The sequence below is a fragment of the Anopheles coustani genome, unplaced genomic scaffold, assembly GCF_943734705.1.
Source record: "Anopheles coustani unplaced genomic scaffold, idAnoCousDA_361_x.2 scaffold_36_ctg1, whole genome shotgun sequence".
Taxonomy (NCBI): domain Eukaryota; kingdom Metazoa; phylum Arthropoda; class Insecta; order Diptera; family Culicidae; genus Anopheles; species Anopheles coustani.
Window position 1 is genome coordinate 306,567 of NW_026525417.1, and position 16,908 is coordinate 323,474.

The following is a 16,908-nucleotide window of genomic DNA, read 5'->3' on the forward strand; positions in this document are numbered from 1 at the left end:
ACAGGGCCCGGTAACACGGCCCGTTTACAGGGCCCGGTAACACGGCCCGTTTACAGGGCCCGGTAACACGGCCCGTTGACTGGTCCTGGTTACAGGGCCCGGTAACACGGCCCGTTTACAGGGCCCGGCAAACGGCGGTAACACGGCCCGTTTACAGGGCCCGGCAAACGGCGGTAACACGGCCCGTTTACATGGCCCGGTAATACGGCCAATTTACAGGTCCCGGCTTCAGGGCCAAAGCTTATGGATGTAGTTTTATTGTTGATTTTATTCTACGTCGGTCATTTTCATCACGTGAAGCACAACCTTTCCGAAGAGTAAATGCAATGTTCGATTCGAAATAATCCCCAAAATAATGAAAACGTTTCATTTCCCTCCTATTACAAACTTTAAATGAAACTGTGTCGCAGATTTCCGCTTTACTTTGTTTTATTTTCCAGCCAAGTAACCATCGATAATCAATGTAACCATCGATTACCAAAAAAAAATGTTTCCCTTCCATCCTGCATCCATAGTATCCTTAGCGACAGCACAGCGTTAAGGGGAAATTCCGACGCTTAGGGGAAATTCCTACGCTTAGGGGAAATTCCTACGCTTAGGGGAAATTTCGACGCGTAGAAATTGTTTGCATCTCAGTTTCGCCCTCCCTACGCTCGCCTTCCACGCTATTGCTATCTAATGCCAACGTTACGTCTAAGCGCAATTTGAGAAGCGACTAGTTAAAACGGCCCGGTTACAGGGCTACGCATGCAAATAGAATGACGATCCGAATACAGAACAACGCGTGCAAAAAAACTTGATTGACCGAAAGAAGAACATATTTATTGTAGTTGTGGTTCAACTCGAACAACTATGTGGTTCGAACTCAGCTGTTTAAAACAGTCCCGTCTTAAACACTTCCATGTCTTTTCTTGTACAAATGATGACGTGAGTGATCTCTTATCTGATTGTAATCGTTCCTAAGTATATAGAAAAGAAAAAGAATAAAATTTGAGTTTAGCAAAAAAAAGTGTTTATAGTGCATGCAGATTTAAAAAAATTGTTTTACGTCTATCATTATGTGTGTCCATCTGAACTTTACTGCATTTCGCCTGGTAGAAGTTCACATAGCAGTGATATAGAAATGAAGCCAGTTAACAAACTATCAATTTGCAATCTTGTCTTTCTGTAAAGGTTGTAAGATTATTCTACCATACCATGAAGGTATAACCTGATGAGTATAAATTAAGAAAATAGTTATATAGAGCTGAGCAATTATTAAACACTATGCATGTAGGGACTTTCCTTACAGACACCACATCAAACGATGACATAAACACGTGAATATTTATCGAACTTAGACAGTGCTCAAGACACCACCATCAGCATCATCTCTATCATATGGTTTTGTTACTATTTGAAAGATTGTTTTATCATTCTCTGCTGCTCTGGACTGAAGACTGAAAAGTAAAAAGAGAATTATATAGTATGGTACATTTGTTACACACTACGCCTGTAAGGATTTACCTCAAAGACGCCTCGTTAAGCGCTGATATAAACTGTAGACTATCATTTCGAAAACAACAATGTTTAAAGGACGTCTATCATCATCGTCTCGATATTATGGATTTTTTTCTATTAAGAAGGTTGTTTTACCATTTACATTTTTTTCTACTGGACTGAAGACTTAAAAGTAAAAAGAGAATTATATAATATGGTACATTTGATATACACTACGCCTGTAGGGACTAACCTTAAAAACATCTCTTTAAACGCTGATATAAACTTAAGGCTGTCTTTTCGAAAACGACAATGTTCAAGCCACCATCATCATCATTGGCTCTATCATATGGTTTTGTTTCCATTAGGAAGGTTGTATTACCATTCTATGCTGCTCTGGACTGAAGACTGAAAAGTTAAAAAGGACTGATATAGTATGGTACATTTAAAATACCTTACGCATGTAGGGACTCCATTATCATCGTCTTGATCATATTGTTTTGTTTCTATATTGGGAAGATTGTTTTAACTGAACAGAACAATTCAATTCAATGCTACTCTGGGCTGAAGACTGAAAAGTAGAAAGAGAATTATATAGTATGGCACATTTGTTACACGCTACGACTGTAGGGACTTCAGGATCGGCGCGAAGCTGTGTGCTGTTGCTGCTGCTGTCAACTCATTCCTTCGCGGGGGCGAACTCCTGATGCGGCCTTTGACTGAAGACTGGAAAGTAAAAAAAAGGAGAATATAGTATGGTACATTTTTTATGCACTACGCATGTAAGGACTTACCTTAAAGACACCTCTTCATACGATGATTTTAAATCACGAACATCTTTCCAATTCCACCTTTTGACCATGCTCAAGGCACCACCTTTATTGGTTTGTAATACCATACCATAGATATATGCTAATGAGTGAAATGTAATTGAAAAGATTTATATAGAATGGTACATTTATAATTTACTATCTTTGTAGGAACTTACCTTGCATACAATTCCGCGACGCCCAATTGCACTCCGTCCATCTGTCAATACGCCACAATATTTTTCCAACACCATTACCATCGGCTCGATCGTGTTTTCTTCCACTGCTGGTTAATTGATTTGAAAAGAATAGAATTAAATGAGGTGTTGCATTTATAAACACTTTGCGTGTAGGAACTTACCCTAATGACACGTTGTAGCCGGCTCAATCGCTGACCACCTCTCGATGCACAACATTCTTTACTGCAACACCGTCGTCCTCCTCTCTATGTGGGTTCACGATCAAGACCGTCACGTTTGGCCGCGAAGTCACTCGTGAGAGAGCCACATAGAGCTGGCCATGGGAAAATACTTCGGTGGGCAGGTAAAGTCCGAGGTGGTGAAGCGACTGACCTTGTGCCTTGTTGATGGTCATCGCGAAGCACACTTGCACCGGAAATTGCTTACGGCGGATCTGAAACGGCAAGGTCGCATCATTGCTGTCGCAGAAGATACGGGGCAACAATACGTCTTCACCCTGCCGCTTGCCCGTCAGAATCCGTGCATGTAGGCAATGCGGTCTAAGTGACACGATCTGCAGCCGCGTGCCGTTGCACAATCCACGCTCGGTGTTGAGATTACGGAGAAGTAGTACCGGCGTATACCGCTTCAACCGTAACCTATGCACCGGAATGCCGCTCATATTCAGCGAGTTTAGAAACTCGGTCGGCAGCATTAGCGTATCTTGTTCCTCGCTATTGACTAATGTATCGACAGACAGATACACTTCTTCCGGTTCCGTTAGCCCTTCCAACACGCTATTGTTGATTGCGGTCACGTCGACGTTCCGTGGTGACAGGATAGCTCGGTCGGTAAAAAATCCGGAGTGCTGATATTGCCGACCAAGATCTGGGTAGACGTGATCGATCAGCGATAGAACGTCGCTCTGCTGATTGCCTGTCCGGGGCAGCATCATGTCACGTGGCAGCTTGGCGAAGGTGGCGTCCAATCCCGGAAGCGTTTGATGCCGACCCTCTCCGATGCGAAGCAGAAAATCGGCAAACTCCTGAATATCATCTGCATCCCGTGCGTTCGGAGCCGTTTGGACGCGCATGTTCACCCGCAACCGCAACACACGGAAGAGGTGCCATAGCGGACTCCGTTTGATGCAGTGCTGCACCACTTGCGCATCCGTTCCTCTTGGCACGATCGGTAGGATTTGGCGAAAATCCCCACACAGCAACATAACTTTCCCTCCGAATGGACGACGTACTCCAACGATGTCCTGGAGCGTGCGGTCCACGGCCTCGAGCGCATATCGGCTGCTCATGGACGCTTCGTCCCACACGATCAGAGTTGCCTGCCGCATTGAGTCCGCCAGCTGCGACTGGGCGGGTGTGTTACAATGGGAATTTTCGTCCAAAATTAGAGGAAGCTTGAAGGTCGAGTGTACTGTTTTCCCACCAGTGAGAAGCAATGCGGCGATTCCACTGGTGGCTGATGCGAGAGCAATCTTCGTCTGACGTCGGGTGTAAGCCAGGATGGTCTCGAGCAGAAACGACTTCCCAGTGCCACCGGGTCCATCCAGGAAGTATAGGCTTCCACTTTCCTCGTCTGCCGCACGTCCTCCGGTCTGCTCCGTTTGACTGCTCCGATCAACCGCTTCAGTGATGGTGTTGTACACCGCACGCTGTTCTGCATTCAACCGGTCCACGTTACGAAGCGTTCTATCCAACCCCGTGATGCTGTAAGAGCATTCTGCATCGATTAAAACGTTCGCGTTGGTCGCTCGGTCGAACTGCAGCAACTCGGCCGGAAGGTGGGAAAACTGAGATAGCTGTGGCATACTGGGAAACGTTTCCAGTGTCTTCGGCGGCGTTGTCCCACGTAGATACTGGTCAATCGACCGCAAAGCCCAGAAGTGTTCCTCCGCACGCAAAAGGCGATTTTGCTCGGAATCGTCCACCGTGTAGCGCTCTCGATGTTGCCGATGGTAGTCCTCGCACAGATGATCGGCGTATGCTTCCCACAGGCTGTGAGGGTTTAGCGGCTTACCCTCCGACAATATGAGGGCAAACAGGTGACGCAGCTGGGATGGCATCTGGAATGATACCGCTTCCTGGAGCGACCGATCCCACTCCGATTCGTCATGCAGCAGCCCGGACCTGGCGGCTGCCTCCTGGAAGGAGCCACACACGGAACTGCTTACAGTGCGCAAATCTTCGAAGGAAGTCGGACCGTTACGGTAGCAGAGCAGCAATCGCAGACAGTAACGTTCCATATCCGAGATAGGGCAGTAGACCATTCGACCAACAACGATACCGTTCTGTTGGATACGGCGGACCCACTGTTTGCCCGTGCCATCGTGCCACGACAGCCGCTGCGTAGCTGACGGTTTTGCGTACCGATAGTAGGCCGGGATGTCCTGATACGTCAGCCTGCGCGCGTAAGAATCGTTGGCCGCCAGCTGGAAAAACCGTGTCAGCATAGTATGGTGGCCGCGCTCGAGCACCTCATCCACGGTTTCGGTGTCGCGAAATACCACGCTTTGCCTGTTCTCGAGGTGTATTGGAAGCTGAACGACGGTCACCGTTTTGGCCTGAACCTCGAACCCGAAGATCGTCGAGACAGCCTGCGACGCGGAGATGTACCGCGCGTCGACATACTGCTGTATCTCGTCCACTGGCTCGGTAGTAGAAACGGCGACCCGGTCGTGTCCTTTATACACGTACTTATAAAGGTACTTCACGCTGCTGATGGTTGCACACACCTCTACATTTATGTGGCAGTTATACTTATACGACAGCCACGGGTTGTACGGCACTACGTGGCGGTTGTCCAGCGCTACGTTCTTGACGACAACGGTCCGGCCATCGTTTCGCCGACGGTACATCGGATACCCGTCCTCCGTTTGCCGCGTTTCATCGCAAAACGGCTTGGGAAACCGTTTCGAGCACACACCATCTTTCATGCAAGGAGCAGCCGGATTCCAGCTACCGCATGGTCCGTGCATCATCGACTTGCAGATGGTTTCGTGGAGCTCTTCGTTGGCAGGATCCGGAATTTGGGCCGACACCAGTCTGTCGTAGTCCGCCGCTGACCGTGGCTTGTCGGCTTCAGCAAGAATCACCAGGCAGTGTGCGTGCGGAAGACCTCGCTTCTGGTACTCGATCACGTGGATTCGCGCTATTTCGAGGCCAAGCACTACGGCCGACAGGTCCTCCAGCAGGGATTTTAACTTTAGCCGAAACACACGCGCCGTTAGATCGGGTCGATCGGCGGCCTTCTGGCGGGGCAGCAACGTCTCAGTAATCTCCGGCCAGTTCGGGTTACACGTGACCGTGATGAAGAGGTCGGGTTTTCCGATCGCCCGTACGATAGCCATTGCGTCCTGATACTGAGCGCGCATGTATCGGTCGCCACCGGGGAACGTGGGAGATAGGATAATACGCGTACCCATCTGATCCAGTGTGCGTGGTTCCTGTCCTGGCTGTACGGTGACTGGGCCGGCCAAATCCATAAGCCCACCGTAGGCGTCGGCACGTAGCTGCGCCTGATTTTCTCGCTGGAACTTCAAGCGCTGCTCCTCGATCTTACAACATTGGTCCACGCAGTATTGCTGCATAAGCCGGCCGCCACGGTGAATGAGGGACATATCCTCTCGCCGAAAACACAGCCGATACGCGGCATATTCGCGTGGAGAAACTTGCCTCGATGATGCCCGGATATCTTCGCGATTTTCACCGTTCTGGTCACCGTCATCCGCGTTGTGGCCGTCACGCTGGGTCCGTCGTGCAGCGCGTACGTCGCGTCTTGGCTGTTTCGGTATGCCAAACGTCCATCCAACTTCGCCGTGTGGATGCAAGAGCGGATACTGCATGGCGTCGAACAGCTGGTGCGTCTCGTATACCCGGTTGAGATATCCGGTGTCACGATCTTGCAGCATAACATCACGTGGATTACCTTGCTCGGAGCAGAGAAAAATGCCAGCGACCTCGTCTACGGTAGGCTGGTTGTAGCGGCGCTGGTCAAGCCCAGGCAATCGTGCGGGTATGCGCAGCATCAAATTCTCCGATCCGCATATCCGCTCGAATGCATGGCGAAACTGGGCGGCAAGCGGGTTGCATGCTTGCAGGATGTTTTGGATGCGTTGGACTATTGCTCGATCCAGGTTCGGAGTGTATGCCAGACGCGCGTCCACCATTCGATCGCTATGTTCCACGCTGTTCGAGTCGTAAAAATAGAGCTGCGCGTACCTCGGCGCTTGCTCCGCACGATGGCCAAGTGTACCGATGCGATGACAAAGTGCGCCCTGAATTCGGTAGTTATATACCCCGAACTGGCCAGCGACTTCTTGGTCCTGTCGCACACGATCCGCTGGACGCATCGATGCCCCCATTGAGGTAAACGCGAAAGCGTTGTTATACCCCCGGATGTTGCGCATGAATGCGTCGTCGTCGAATAGCTCCAACAGCTCTCTAGGTGGTTCGCGAAATGATGGCAGCAGAACTTGGCCACCGTTGCAGCATGTTCTTCCCGTCTCCCCTGGCCACTTCAGCGCCGTACAAAAAAGGCATGGTTCGAGAACACTCAGCCTATGTCGCTCCGGACGGTTGTAGCTATCCAGGTCGCCAAGTGCCACCTTCAATCTACCACTGCGGTTCCGCTGTTGAAGTCTATCCCGCAATATAGCTTCCCAGCGTTGCCGAATCGGGAGATGGAATTCGGGAACATGGACTGGTGTGGATGAGGATTCATCATTACGGACTTCGTGGTGCGATGATGATGATGGTGCTGGGGGATTTGGTGGCGGTGGTGGTGGTGGTGGAGGTGGTAGAAATGGTGATGTTGGATTGGAAGTTGCAGGCTCCTCAGCTCCAACGTGCACATCGTGGCTGCTAACCGTTTGCGTCGGGCCAACTGTAGGTGCCGGCTGGACAGTTCCGGCGGCTCGTCGACGGTGGTAGGATTCCGCATTCCGCTTTCGCTTCAGCCGCTTTTTTTTATCATCGGGGGTCTCATCCGGTGGAGTGGCATGTCGAGCCATCCAAGCTGGCGTGGATGTGGTCTCTTGGGCATTGTACACTGATGACGATGATGATGTTGGCACTGGTGTTTGCGGTGCTGGTGGTGGAGGAAGTGACAATACTGGGTTGGACGCTACTTCTATATTGCGGGCTTCATGGTGCGATGAAGATGATGGTATTGGGGTATTCGGCGGTGGTGGTGGTGGTGGTGGAAGAAGTGTTGATACTGGGATGCCATTGGTAGGCTCCACAACTCCCACGGCCACACTGTGACTGCCAACCGATCTCGTCGAGGCCGCTGTAGGTGCCGGCGAGACTGTTCCGGTGGCTCGTCGACGGTGGTAACACTGCGTTTGTCGCTTTCGTCTTAGCCGATTTTTTCTTTCATCAGGAGTCTCATCTGGAGGAGTGGCATATCGAGCCATCCAGGCAGGCATAGGTGAGATGTCTTGGATACGGGATTCAAGGTGCGATGATGATAATGATGATGATGATGGTACCAGTGGTTGCGGTGCTGGTGGTGGTGGAAGTGACGATGTTGGGACGGATGCAGCTTCTATGTTGCTGGCTTCACGGTGCGATGATGGCGATGGTACTGGGACATTCAGCTGTGGGGGTGGTGGTGGTAGAAGTGTTGGTGTTGAGTTGCAAGCGGCTGGTGCCACATCTCCCAAGGTCACACTGTGACTACCAACCATTCCCGTTGAGGCCGCTGTAGGTGCCGGCGAGACTGTTCCGGTGGCTCGTCGACGGTGGTAACACTCCGTTTGTCGCTTTCGTCTTAGCCGATTTTTTCTTTCATCAGGAGTCTCATCTGGAGGAGTGGCATATCGAGCCATCCAGGCAGGCATAGGTGAGATGTCTTGGATACGGGATTCAAGGTGCGATGATGATAATGATGATGATGATGGTACCAGTGGTTGCGGTGCTGGTGGTGGTGGAAGTGACGATGTTGGGACGGATGCAGCTTCTATGTTGCTGGCTTCACGGTGCGATGATGGCGATGGTACTGGGACATTCAGCTGTGGGGGTGGTGGTGGTAGAAGTGTTGGTGTTGAGTTGCAAGCGGCTGGTGCCACATCTCCCAAGGTCACACTGTGACTACCAACCATTCCCGTTGAGGCCGCTGTAGGTGCCGGCGAGACTGTTCCGGTGGCTCGTCGACGGTGGTAACACTCCGTTTGTCGCTTCCGTTTTAGCCGCTTTTTTCTTTCTTCAGGAGTCTCATCCGGTGGTGTGGTATATTGAGACATCCAGGCTGGCGTGGATGAGGTATCTTGAGCATGGAACGATGATGATGACGATGATGGTACAGGTGGTTGTGGTGCTGGTGGTGGAGGAAGTGACAATACTGGGTTGGGCGCTGCTTCTATATTGCGGGCTTCATGGTGCGATGAAGATGATGGTATTGGGGGATTTGGCGGTGGTGGTGGTGGAAGAAGTGTTGATACTGGGATGCCATTGGTAGGCTCCACAACTCCCACGGCCACACTGTGACTACCAACCGATCTCGTCGAGGCCGCTGTAGGTGCCGGCGAGACTGTTCCGGCCTCATTTGGCGGAGTGGCATTTCGCGCCAACCAAGCTGGCGTGGATGCTACTGGTGATGGTTCTGATGAATCCATTCCTAATAATAACAATTGTATAGCGTAAGTCTAGATCCGGAAAACCTTTCTTAAACTTACCTGAACTTACTTGTTCTGTTCGTTAACGGAATTGATTAAAACTCACTTTTTATTTCACAAAATTTCTTTCTATTTCACAACAATTCGTAATGCGAGAACACTATGTACGTGATTGTGACTCAAAGAAGATGAATGTTCAACTTGAGCAAGCCTACTGTGCGATTTTCAACATGGCATTTAAAGCTGTACAACAAATTGTTACAGCGAAAATCAAAATCTTCTACCGTTCTGTTACTATAGTAACCCGAACATGTAGCCAAAGCCAAAAAGATTTTACACAAAAAATTTGTGTAAGTTCGTTTGGATTGCAAAGCAAACGGTCACATTCTTGCCTTTGTAACTAAATGAAAATATAATTTAAGGTAGTGGCTGGATTCGAGTTTTTAATGTCCAATATAAAATTCTTACATATTTTGGATTCAAATTCAATCAAATGTTCCTGTTTAATAAGAACCAATCTCGAAGTGTAAGGAAAGCTGCCATAAAGAATTATTTCGATGTTTATTCCTTCACCGATTGGGTGATTGTTATGTGTCAGAACAATCGGACCTCGCAGTATTTTTAGTTTTTAAGCTAAGCTTTATCTTTTATTGGTTTTTAAGCAAGTGATTTTGGCGGTTTTTTTTTCTCCTTCCTCCTGCTAAACGGACGTTATATAATTAATGGGTCCTTATTACGGGCAGTTGTGCATGCAGAAATGATGCAACGGACTGAGATATATTTACTATACCCCAAGCCACAGCCATTTTTCAACATTTTTGTTTTGAATAATTTAATTTTGCGACATATTTATGGAACATTATATGTGTTCCATGTGTTCATAATCGGAGAACGTTCTGAACATTGGATAGGAAACATTTATATTATAAATATTTGATTCAATGATGGAATTGTGAAAGAAATGACTGACGTTCATTTATTTCGTTGTTAATTGTTTACAGTAATTTTCAAAAACTCGTCAGCTTGCTGCTTGCTTTGAACCATATTTCAAGAAAATAGCATCACCATCATCTCATTTACCCGAATAGCAATCCTGGTGACATTCGGAACAGAAGTATAGCTTAATTTAGAACGATTGTGCTATTTTGATGGTTTCTGCAATGACAACTTGTATTAGAAACGGTACCACAGTTATTAATAATTTTTCATGTTGACAGTTCTTAATAGTTTCAATATTGGCTTAGATATAGTGATTAAAATATATATTTTATTGCAAAGACCGCAATTGACAGTGAGGTAGGGTAGAAAATTTGCCTGTAGGTTAACTTTAATAATTTATGAAATATAAAATACATGCAATTATTTATTTGCGTTTGTTATTACCTGATCTCTTCAAAAATGATACTTTACCTTGCCTATCAACTTCAGCATGCACACCATTTCCCTTTTTTTTTTTTGCGGTTGTGCTTGTTTACCCTGTGCATTATTCCATTAGTCTCCGTTGTAGATGTATTTTTATTGTCATTTTTTTCTGCGGTGGTTATTTTCACCCCGCAGCACATGCTCAGGTGGTACCTCCTGAGAGTAAATGGGATGTGTGGGAAATTTGTAATTTGGCATCTTTGGCACCCTTATCAAAAGTTTCTTTCAAGTTTTCTTTCAAAAAATATTTCAGACTCCACAACAATCGTTTTGGTTTTGAATCTTTCATATTCTGCTGAGGTGCATACAGGAGTGGGGGAGCGATTTTAAAAAAGAGAAACATTGGTCATGGCAGTACATGTCATAGATGGGTGTTACTTCATTCTCAATTCAGATTTTTTAAATTGTGAAGCAAAGACTTGCGCTATTTTGTTGCCAACATGGTGTAAAATAGAAGCTTTTTCGATAAATTTGGTTAAATGATTGCGATAACAGTACACAACTTTACGACTGTAACCATGCTGTCGTATACAGGAGAACGTTATCTTGCAATACCATCACGCGCAGTTTGTAATGTGAAGTGCTGGAAAGTATTTGGCGATGCGCAGAAAAATATTCTCAACGCATCAGGAAAATGTTTCAATCCCTTCCTTTCGAACTCTTTGAATGTAAGAAACTGTGAAGCATGTTTTTGTTTTATTTCGGCAAAGTATCCATCGACTACCAAAAACTCGTTGAGCGCAAGAAAAATTTCCCCTACCATCCTGCATCCATAGTATCCTTAGCAAAAGTATAGCGCCTGGGGAAACCGTCAAGTGCGTGGGATAACCGGAACGTCGAAATTGTGCATCTCAGTTTCGCGCTCGCTTCGCTCGTTCAACGGTGCTATTGCTATCTAAGCTCAAGGTAGAAATTGTCGAAATTGTGCATCTCTCTTGCGTGCTCGCTTCGCTCGTTCAACTGTGCTATTGCTATCTAAGCTCAAGGTAGAAATTGTCTGCATCTCGCTTTGGTGCTCCCTTCACTCGCTTTCAATGCTATTGCTATCTAAGCTCAAGGCATGGTGTAAGAGTAATTTAAGAGGCGATTTAATCCAAATCCTAAGTAAGGCTATCATTTTGGGACACCACTGATTTTCGTTTCTTGGTACAAAAAGGATTGCTCATTTGTTTTCTTCAACAATATTTATGCCGAGTAGTCATTGTATACTTAAAAATATTTGTGAATTTTTCGAAAATTATATGCTCGGCATTCGCCCTGCACAGAAAAAACTAGGTGAGGCTATCATTTTGGGACCCAGTGTATTAGAATGCACGGAGCTAACAGTATAAGCTTGTTTTCATCAATAATGCCAAATAGTGCGCCATTTCCAGTGATAAACTTAATTCACACACCGTTCTTCACTATCACTTTTCCTGGAAGTTACACTTGCACGGCTTTGCGGATGAAATGAGCGAAAACCAAAGATGGCTTATTTGACATCTGTCAAGCTGTTGCATACTGAGCAAAATTAATGAATTTTCACTCTTCATTACTTTTCCAAATTTTCGCTTCTTATAAAAAACTACAGAGCTAAACTTTTGTAAATTCTAAACAATGTTATACAGAAATAAGAATAAAGTTAAATTACTTATTACATTCCCTTCGATTTTCGCTGCTGCTACATGATTGAAATGTTGCAAAAAGCATCCTATTCGTAGATTAAACAGAACTGGCTCGTATCCATTCTGCTTGTACAATAAGCAACAATTGCAGCATTGTCTACTTTTTTAAACCCCTTCCTTCAGCTTAACACTTTGTTGATTGGAGACGAAGATCTTCGTCTGTATTTGACTGCACAATGTTGACGGGCAGACTAACATATCCGTGCAAACCGATGGACGGCTTGCTTAATAGAGCATTTGGTCAACACTAAAAGTCTCACTTTTAGTTTTGTCTGTTGAAACATAACTGACACTAAGCTATATAACAATTTGGAGCTATAAATGGGAGAAATGGCCAACATATTTAGTGGTGAAATTTAGTGGTGAAGTGTGTCGTAGATGCGGTGGTAAAGGAGCGAACTCACCAATCGCAACATATGGTAGTGTATATGAGATATGCACCGGGATAATGGTTTCTTCGTCAGATGGTCTACCGGACAAACTTTGTAAAAATTGCGTAAACAAAATGATCATGGCTTACGACTTTAGAATCACTTGTAATTGCACGGAAGAACATCTGTCAATACTAAAACAAGAAAGGCATGAGGAAAATCCAGAAGCCAGGAGTACAGAAATCAATCCAAATCAACTGCACTCGGACTCCGAGGACGGGGAAATAACAATCGAAGAAACTATAATTACGCCAGTTTGCTTCAACTACGTACCATTCAGGAACCCGGATCTTGCGTCTCTGGATAGCGATATGTCTCCTGCCAGCTCCCGAACTGTCAATACTTCCAGAAACCATGCTGGCTCCTCGGTATCAGCAGCATTTGACATGCTGCCTACAGTGGATAACACGGACTCCGAGGCCAATCAGACGACGATAGATCACTCTACGCGGCCAAAGTTCCGCTGCAACAACTGCAGCAAAGAATACTTCCGCAAAACTAGCTTCCGTCGGCACCAGGAATTATACGACTGCAAACAACCGTACACTTGTGTTATTTGCTTAAGACATTTTTCTCACAAACAATCTCTAAAAGCACACCACCAAAAAGTTCATCCAGGCAGCACACAACAGCAGCAAAAAACTAGGCAAAAAAGTCCCCGGCTTATCCACAATACCAAACAAAAAAAAGTGCAGTTTTTGCGGCGCACAGATCATGCAACAAATGTTTTTTTCTCATATGCTCCACCATTACCGCGAAAATCCTGTTAGTTGCAAAACTTGCAACGCAGAGTTTAGCTCGCAAGGAAGCTTGTATCGACATCGGCAACTATCATGTCCTAACAAGTATCAACTAACATGTCCAAAATCCAGGAACCGAAAGAGCTGCTGAAAAGAAAGTTCGGCAGTATTTTACGATGTCATAATGGGACCATCTCAATGAATGTAATTATTTTTCCTACTCATACTTTCTTTCTTATATTTTTGTAAAATAAAATAAGTTAACGATATCATCAATTCTACCACGAATGAATTCAGAAGCTGAAGTATTACAGAGCTATTCCGAGATCCGAACGTTCGAGATTTATGTTCGAGATTCGATATTCGGCATTACCAAATTCGAATTCGAGATTTATCAAGGTGTATGCAACAGTGTTTTAAGGGTTACCGCTTAATGGTTTCAATAAACCTTTGGTGATGTACGATAATTCGATTTGATTGTTATTGTTAAAATCGAATTTTTGGTTTTTTGATAAAAAAAACTAGGTTAAAAGGTCCGATTACACAGGTGCATGTTGAGGAAATAATATGCATTAAAATTTACTGAATTTATTACGGTAGTTTTAGTAAATAAAAAGGCTGTTTTACTAAAAACCACCGCCTGGTCAGAACTCAAGCTGTATTAAACTGTGTGGCAAATCCTAATCCAAGTTATTCTGATATGATATCTGCTCAATTGGATTGTGGATAAAAAATAACTATTTGTAATTGAGAGTTGTGCCTGAGGAGCATTAATGCTTAGTCCGGTCAGACGGGACGATGTTTTGTAGAGAATCTTCATTTAAATCAAGCGGGCTATGGTTGCTATGGTGACCATTCCTTTCACCCTCAATTCTACTCCAATAGTCTGATTGAAAGCGGTTAGAAGTGTAATTGTGTTTAATTTTGCTGGAGCAACGCTGTGTAAGTATTCTGAAAAATGATTCATTAATATATTTTAACAGACGATTATTTTGCTTTTAGTGGTAGTATTGAAATGAACAATTCGGGTGGACGTAACGAGTACTCTACTCAAGTGCAATTGCACAAATTAGTAGATGCAATGGAGGCAGAACCGGAGGTCGCAAGAGCCACAGCAAAAGGGAATTGGGTAGATGTGTTTTGGAAGGAATTGACGGAAAACTTAAATGCATTGGGACCTCCAGTGAAACCGGTCGTTGCTTGGAAGAAGGTAAAACACATTCATTTGAATATATTGGGTAGTATTTGCATAACCTCTATCATCTGTTGTTTTTTACATAGGTTTGGGCAGATTACAAGCACAACACCAAACACAAGTTGAGATGCAACAAAAGTGCTATAAATGGTACAGGAGGTGGTCCATACAAAGTAAAGCGTCTCAGCGACCTAGAAGAACGTGTAGCTGCTTTAACAAATCTTCATAATACTATTACTGGCATTGATGCTAAAACTTTTGGGTTGCCAATCGCTACTACCGGCCAGGAAAAGCAAATTGCTTCCTCCGCAAGTTGTAGCAGTAGCAACGCAAGCGCTTCTGCAAATACAGCAAGCCAGGAACCGCAAATTGCGTCCCCCGGTAACACTAGTAAGGAAGGTTCTTCGGCAAATATAAAAAGACAGGAACCGCAAGTTGCTTCCTCCGAAAATTGTAATAGTAGCGAGTTAAACACTCCTACAATTTTAGCAAATAGTAATAGACAAAAACCTGCATTCCAAAGGAAACGAAGTTTGAACGATGTTTTAAAACAGAATCAGGATATGATAAATATTATGAAGGAAAAGATCGAAGTAGAAAAAAAATTAATTGCCTCGAATGAAGAAACTGCAGTGGAGCTGCAACGTTTGAGAGAAGAACAAAAATTATCAAACGATCTCTTTAAAGAATTACTCGTAGAATTAAAGAAAAAAAAAACTAAGTAATATTAAGTTCATTATCATAAATGTATGGTTAATTATAAGTTGGATATAATAGCTAGTTTTAATTACATTGATAGTATAAGATAATTGGATTACTGGATAATAAATGGCGATTGGTTTTGTTCCTTCATTTAATGTATAGAGAAAATATTTATATACGACCTGACTATTTTTTAAAAATTATTAAATTTTGTTGTTTTCAGTCGCTTTCGTTTGAAGCCAACGTCAAATTATTTCTAACGCATACGTTGTGTAATGCGCTACACACATTGACAATCTGAGCTGCTTTTTCTGGTGCGTAGTGCAATTGTCTTGCATCTGAGAGACATCGAAACCGGGATTTTAGTAATCCAAACGTCCTCTCAACAATTTCCCTTCCTTGTACATGTTTAGAGTTGTATCTTGCTTCAGGAGTATCATGAGCTGCGTTTCTTTTCGGCGTAACAAGCCATGGTTTTGAAGGATATGCCGAATCTCCTGAAAGAATTTGTATCGTAATTTAATTAGACATTTTAGTTGATATACAACTTTATCGCTTAAACCCACCAAGTACTCTGAATGCGGTTTCTCCATTCCGATGTTTTGATTCAAAATAACTATCTACGTTGCTAACAGCCCAAACATGAGCATCATGATTGGCTCCCCCATATCGGGCATTCACGTAACGGATGTTCATTTGATGATCACAAAGCTTTAAAAGAAATGGGATGAAACTTCTAAATAAGAGCTCTTCTATTGTAAAAACGTATATATAAGCCTACCATCATTACGTTCAAGCTGGAAAATCCCTTTCGGTTGTAAAATTGATCCTTATTTATTTTTGGAGCGATAATTGGTACGTGTGTACCATCTACGCACATCACAATGCCGGGTATTTCGCTTTTTCTAAAAAAGTAACGCCTTGCTTCTTGTTGCTCGTTACTGCTCATCTCAAGCGAAATCCACTTGGGGCATAGTGTGGCTTCCATAGCATCCAAAATTGCTTGAAAACTAGCAGAGAAGGTTGGTTGGGCAATAGCTACCACGTAGTCTTGTCCAACTCCATGCTGATAACTGCCTTCTGCTAAGAATCGCAAAGCAGCGGCAAGTTTTTCTTTGACAGTCAACCCGCGTCCTTTGACTGGAGCAAATCTTGGCTCAATATCACGAAGAATACTAACAAAAATATCCTTCGACACACGAAAACTCTTAATAAAGCTAAAAAGAAAGCAATAGGTTAGTTTAATCTCGTTTATTCCTTGTTTTACAAAACTCACGCTCGGTCAGGCAATTCCAACGCATCTGTCGTAGTTCGGATCATTCGCCGATGCGAAGCAAGATTTATTATCGTTCCTTGCTCCTCATCGCTATCATCACTACTGCTATTAACAAAGGACGCTAGTATCATTTTAAAATAAACCCGTAAAACTCGTAAAACTCGTAAACACGAAACTCTACTAACAACAACTAACTTTTCACATTCAACGTCCAAAGCTGTGTTGACTATTTGATTTTGACAACTGCCGAACAGCTATGTCGACTTTGTCGACTCGATTCGAATGTTAGAATACCGAAAAAATCTCGATTCGAGACGAGCTCTCGCATTCGACACCGTTTCGAAACGGATCTCGGAATAGCTCTGTTAGAATAAAATATT

The 16,908-nt window shown here is 44.6% G+C and overlaps 3 protein-coding genes across 3 annotated transcripts; 1 reads left to right on the forward strand and 2 right to left on the reverse strand.

Annotated features, from left to right (window-relative positions):
* Nucleotides 1-2,672: 2,672 nt before the first annotated feature.
* LOC131271281 (uncharacterized) lies at nt 2,673-8,726 on the reverse strand. The gene has a single exon (XM_058272691.1). The coding sequence runs from the start codon at nt 8,724-8,726 to the stop codon at nt 2,673-2,675; it is 6,054 nt and encodes a 2,017-aa protein (XP_058128674.1).
* Nucleotides 8,727-11,580: 2,854 nt separating this feature from the next.
* LOC131271282 (zinc finger protein 2-like) lies at nt 11,581-13,471 on the forward strand. The gene is made up of 3 exons (XM_058272692.1): nt 11,581-11,585; nt 12,500-13,269; nt 13,386-13,471. Exons 1-3 carry the CDS (start codon nt 11,581-11,583, stop codon nt 13,469-13,471), a joined length of 861 nt encoding a protein of 286 aa, XP_058128675.1.
* Nucleotides 13,472-15,988: 2,517 nt separating this feature from the next.
* LOC131271283 (putative nuclease HARBI1) lies at nt 15,989-16,659 on the reverse strand. The gene is made up of 2 exons (XM_058272693.1): nt 16,529-16,659; nt 15,989-16,469 (listed from the first exon to the last, which is right to left on the reverse strand). Exons 1-2 carry the CDS (start codon nt 16,657-16,659, stop codon nt 15,989-15,991), a joined length of 612 nt encoding a protein of 203 aa, XP_058128676.1.
* Between the last annotated feature and the right edge of the window lie 249 nt (nt 16,660-16,908).

Bases quoted from the DNA above. Each gene is read 5' to 3' on its own strand.
- LOC131271282 (XM_058272692.1), top strand. The intron at 13,270-13,385 runs GTCCCCGGCTTA...AAATCCTGTTAG, and splicing joins GCAAAAAACTAGGCAAAAAA to TTGCAAAACTTGCAACGCAG.
- LOC131271281 (XM_058272691.1), bottom strand. From the start codon at position 8,726: ATGTCTCAATATACCACACCACCGGATGAGACTCCTGAAGAAAGAAAA.
- LOC131271283 (XM_058272693.1), bottom strand. From the start codon at position 16,659: ATGATACTAGCGTCCTTTGTTAATAGCAGTAGTGATGATAGCGATGAG. The intron at 16,470-16,528 runs GTGAGTTTTGTA...CTTTCTTTTTAG, and splicing joins TTGGAATTGCCTGACCGAGC to CTTTATTAAGAGTTTTCGTG.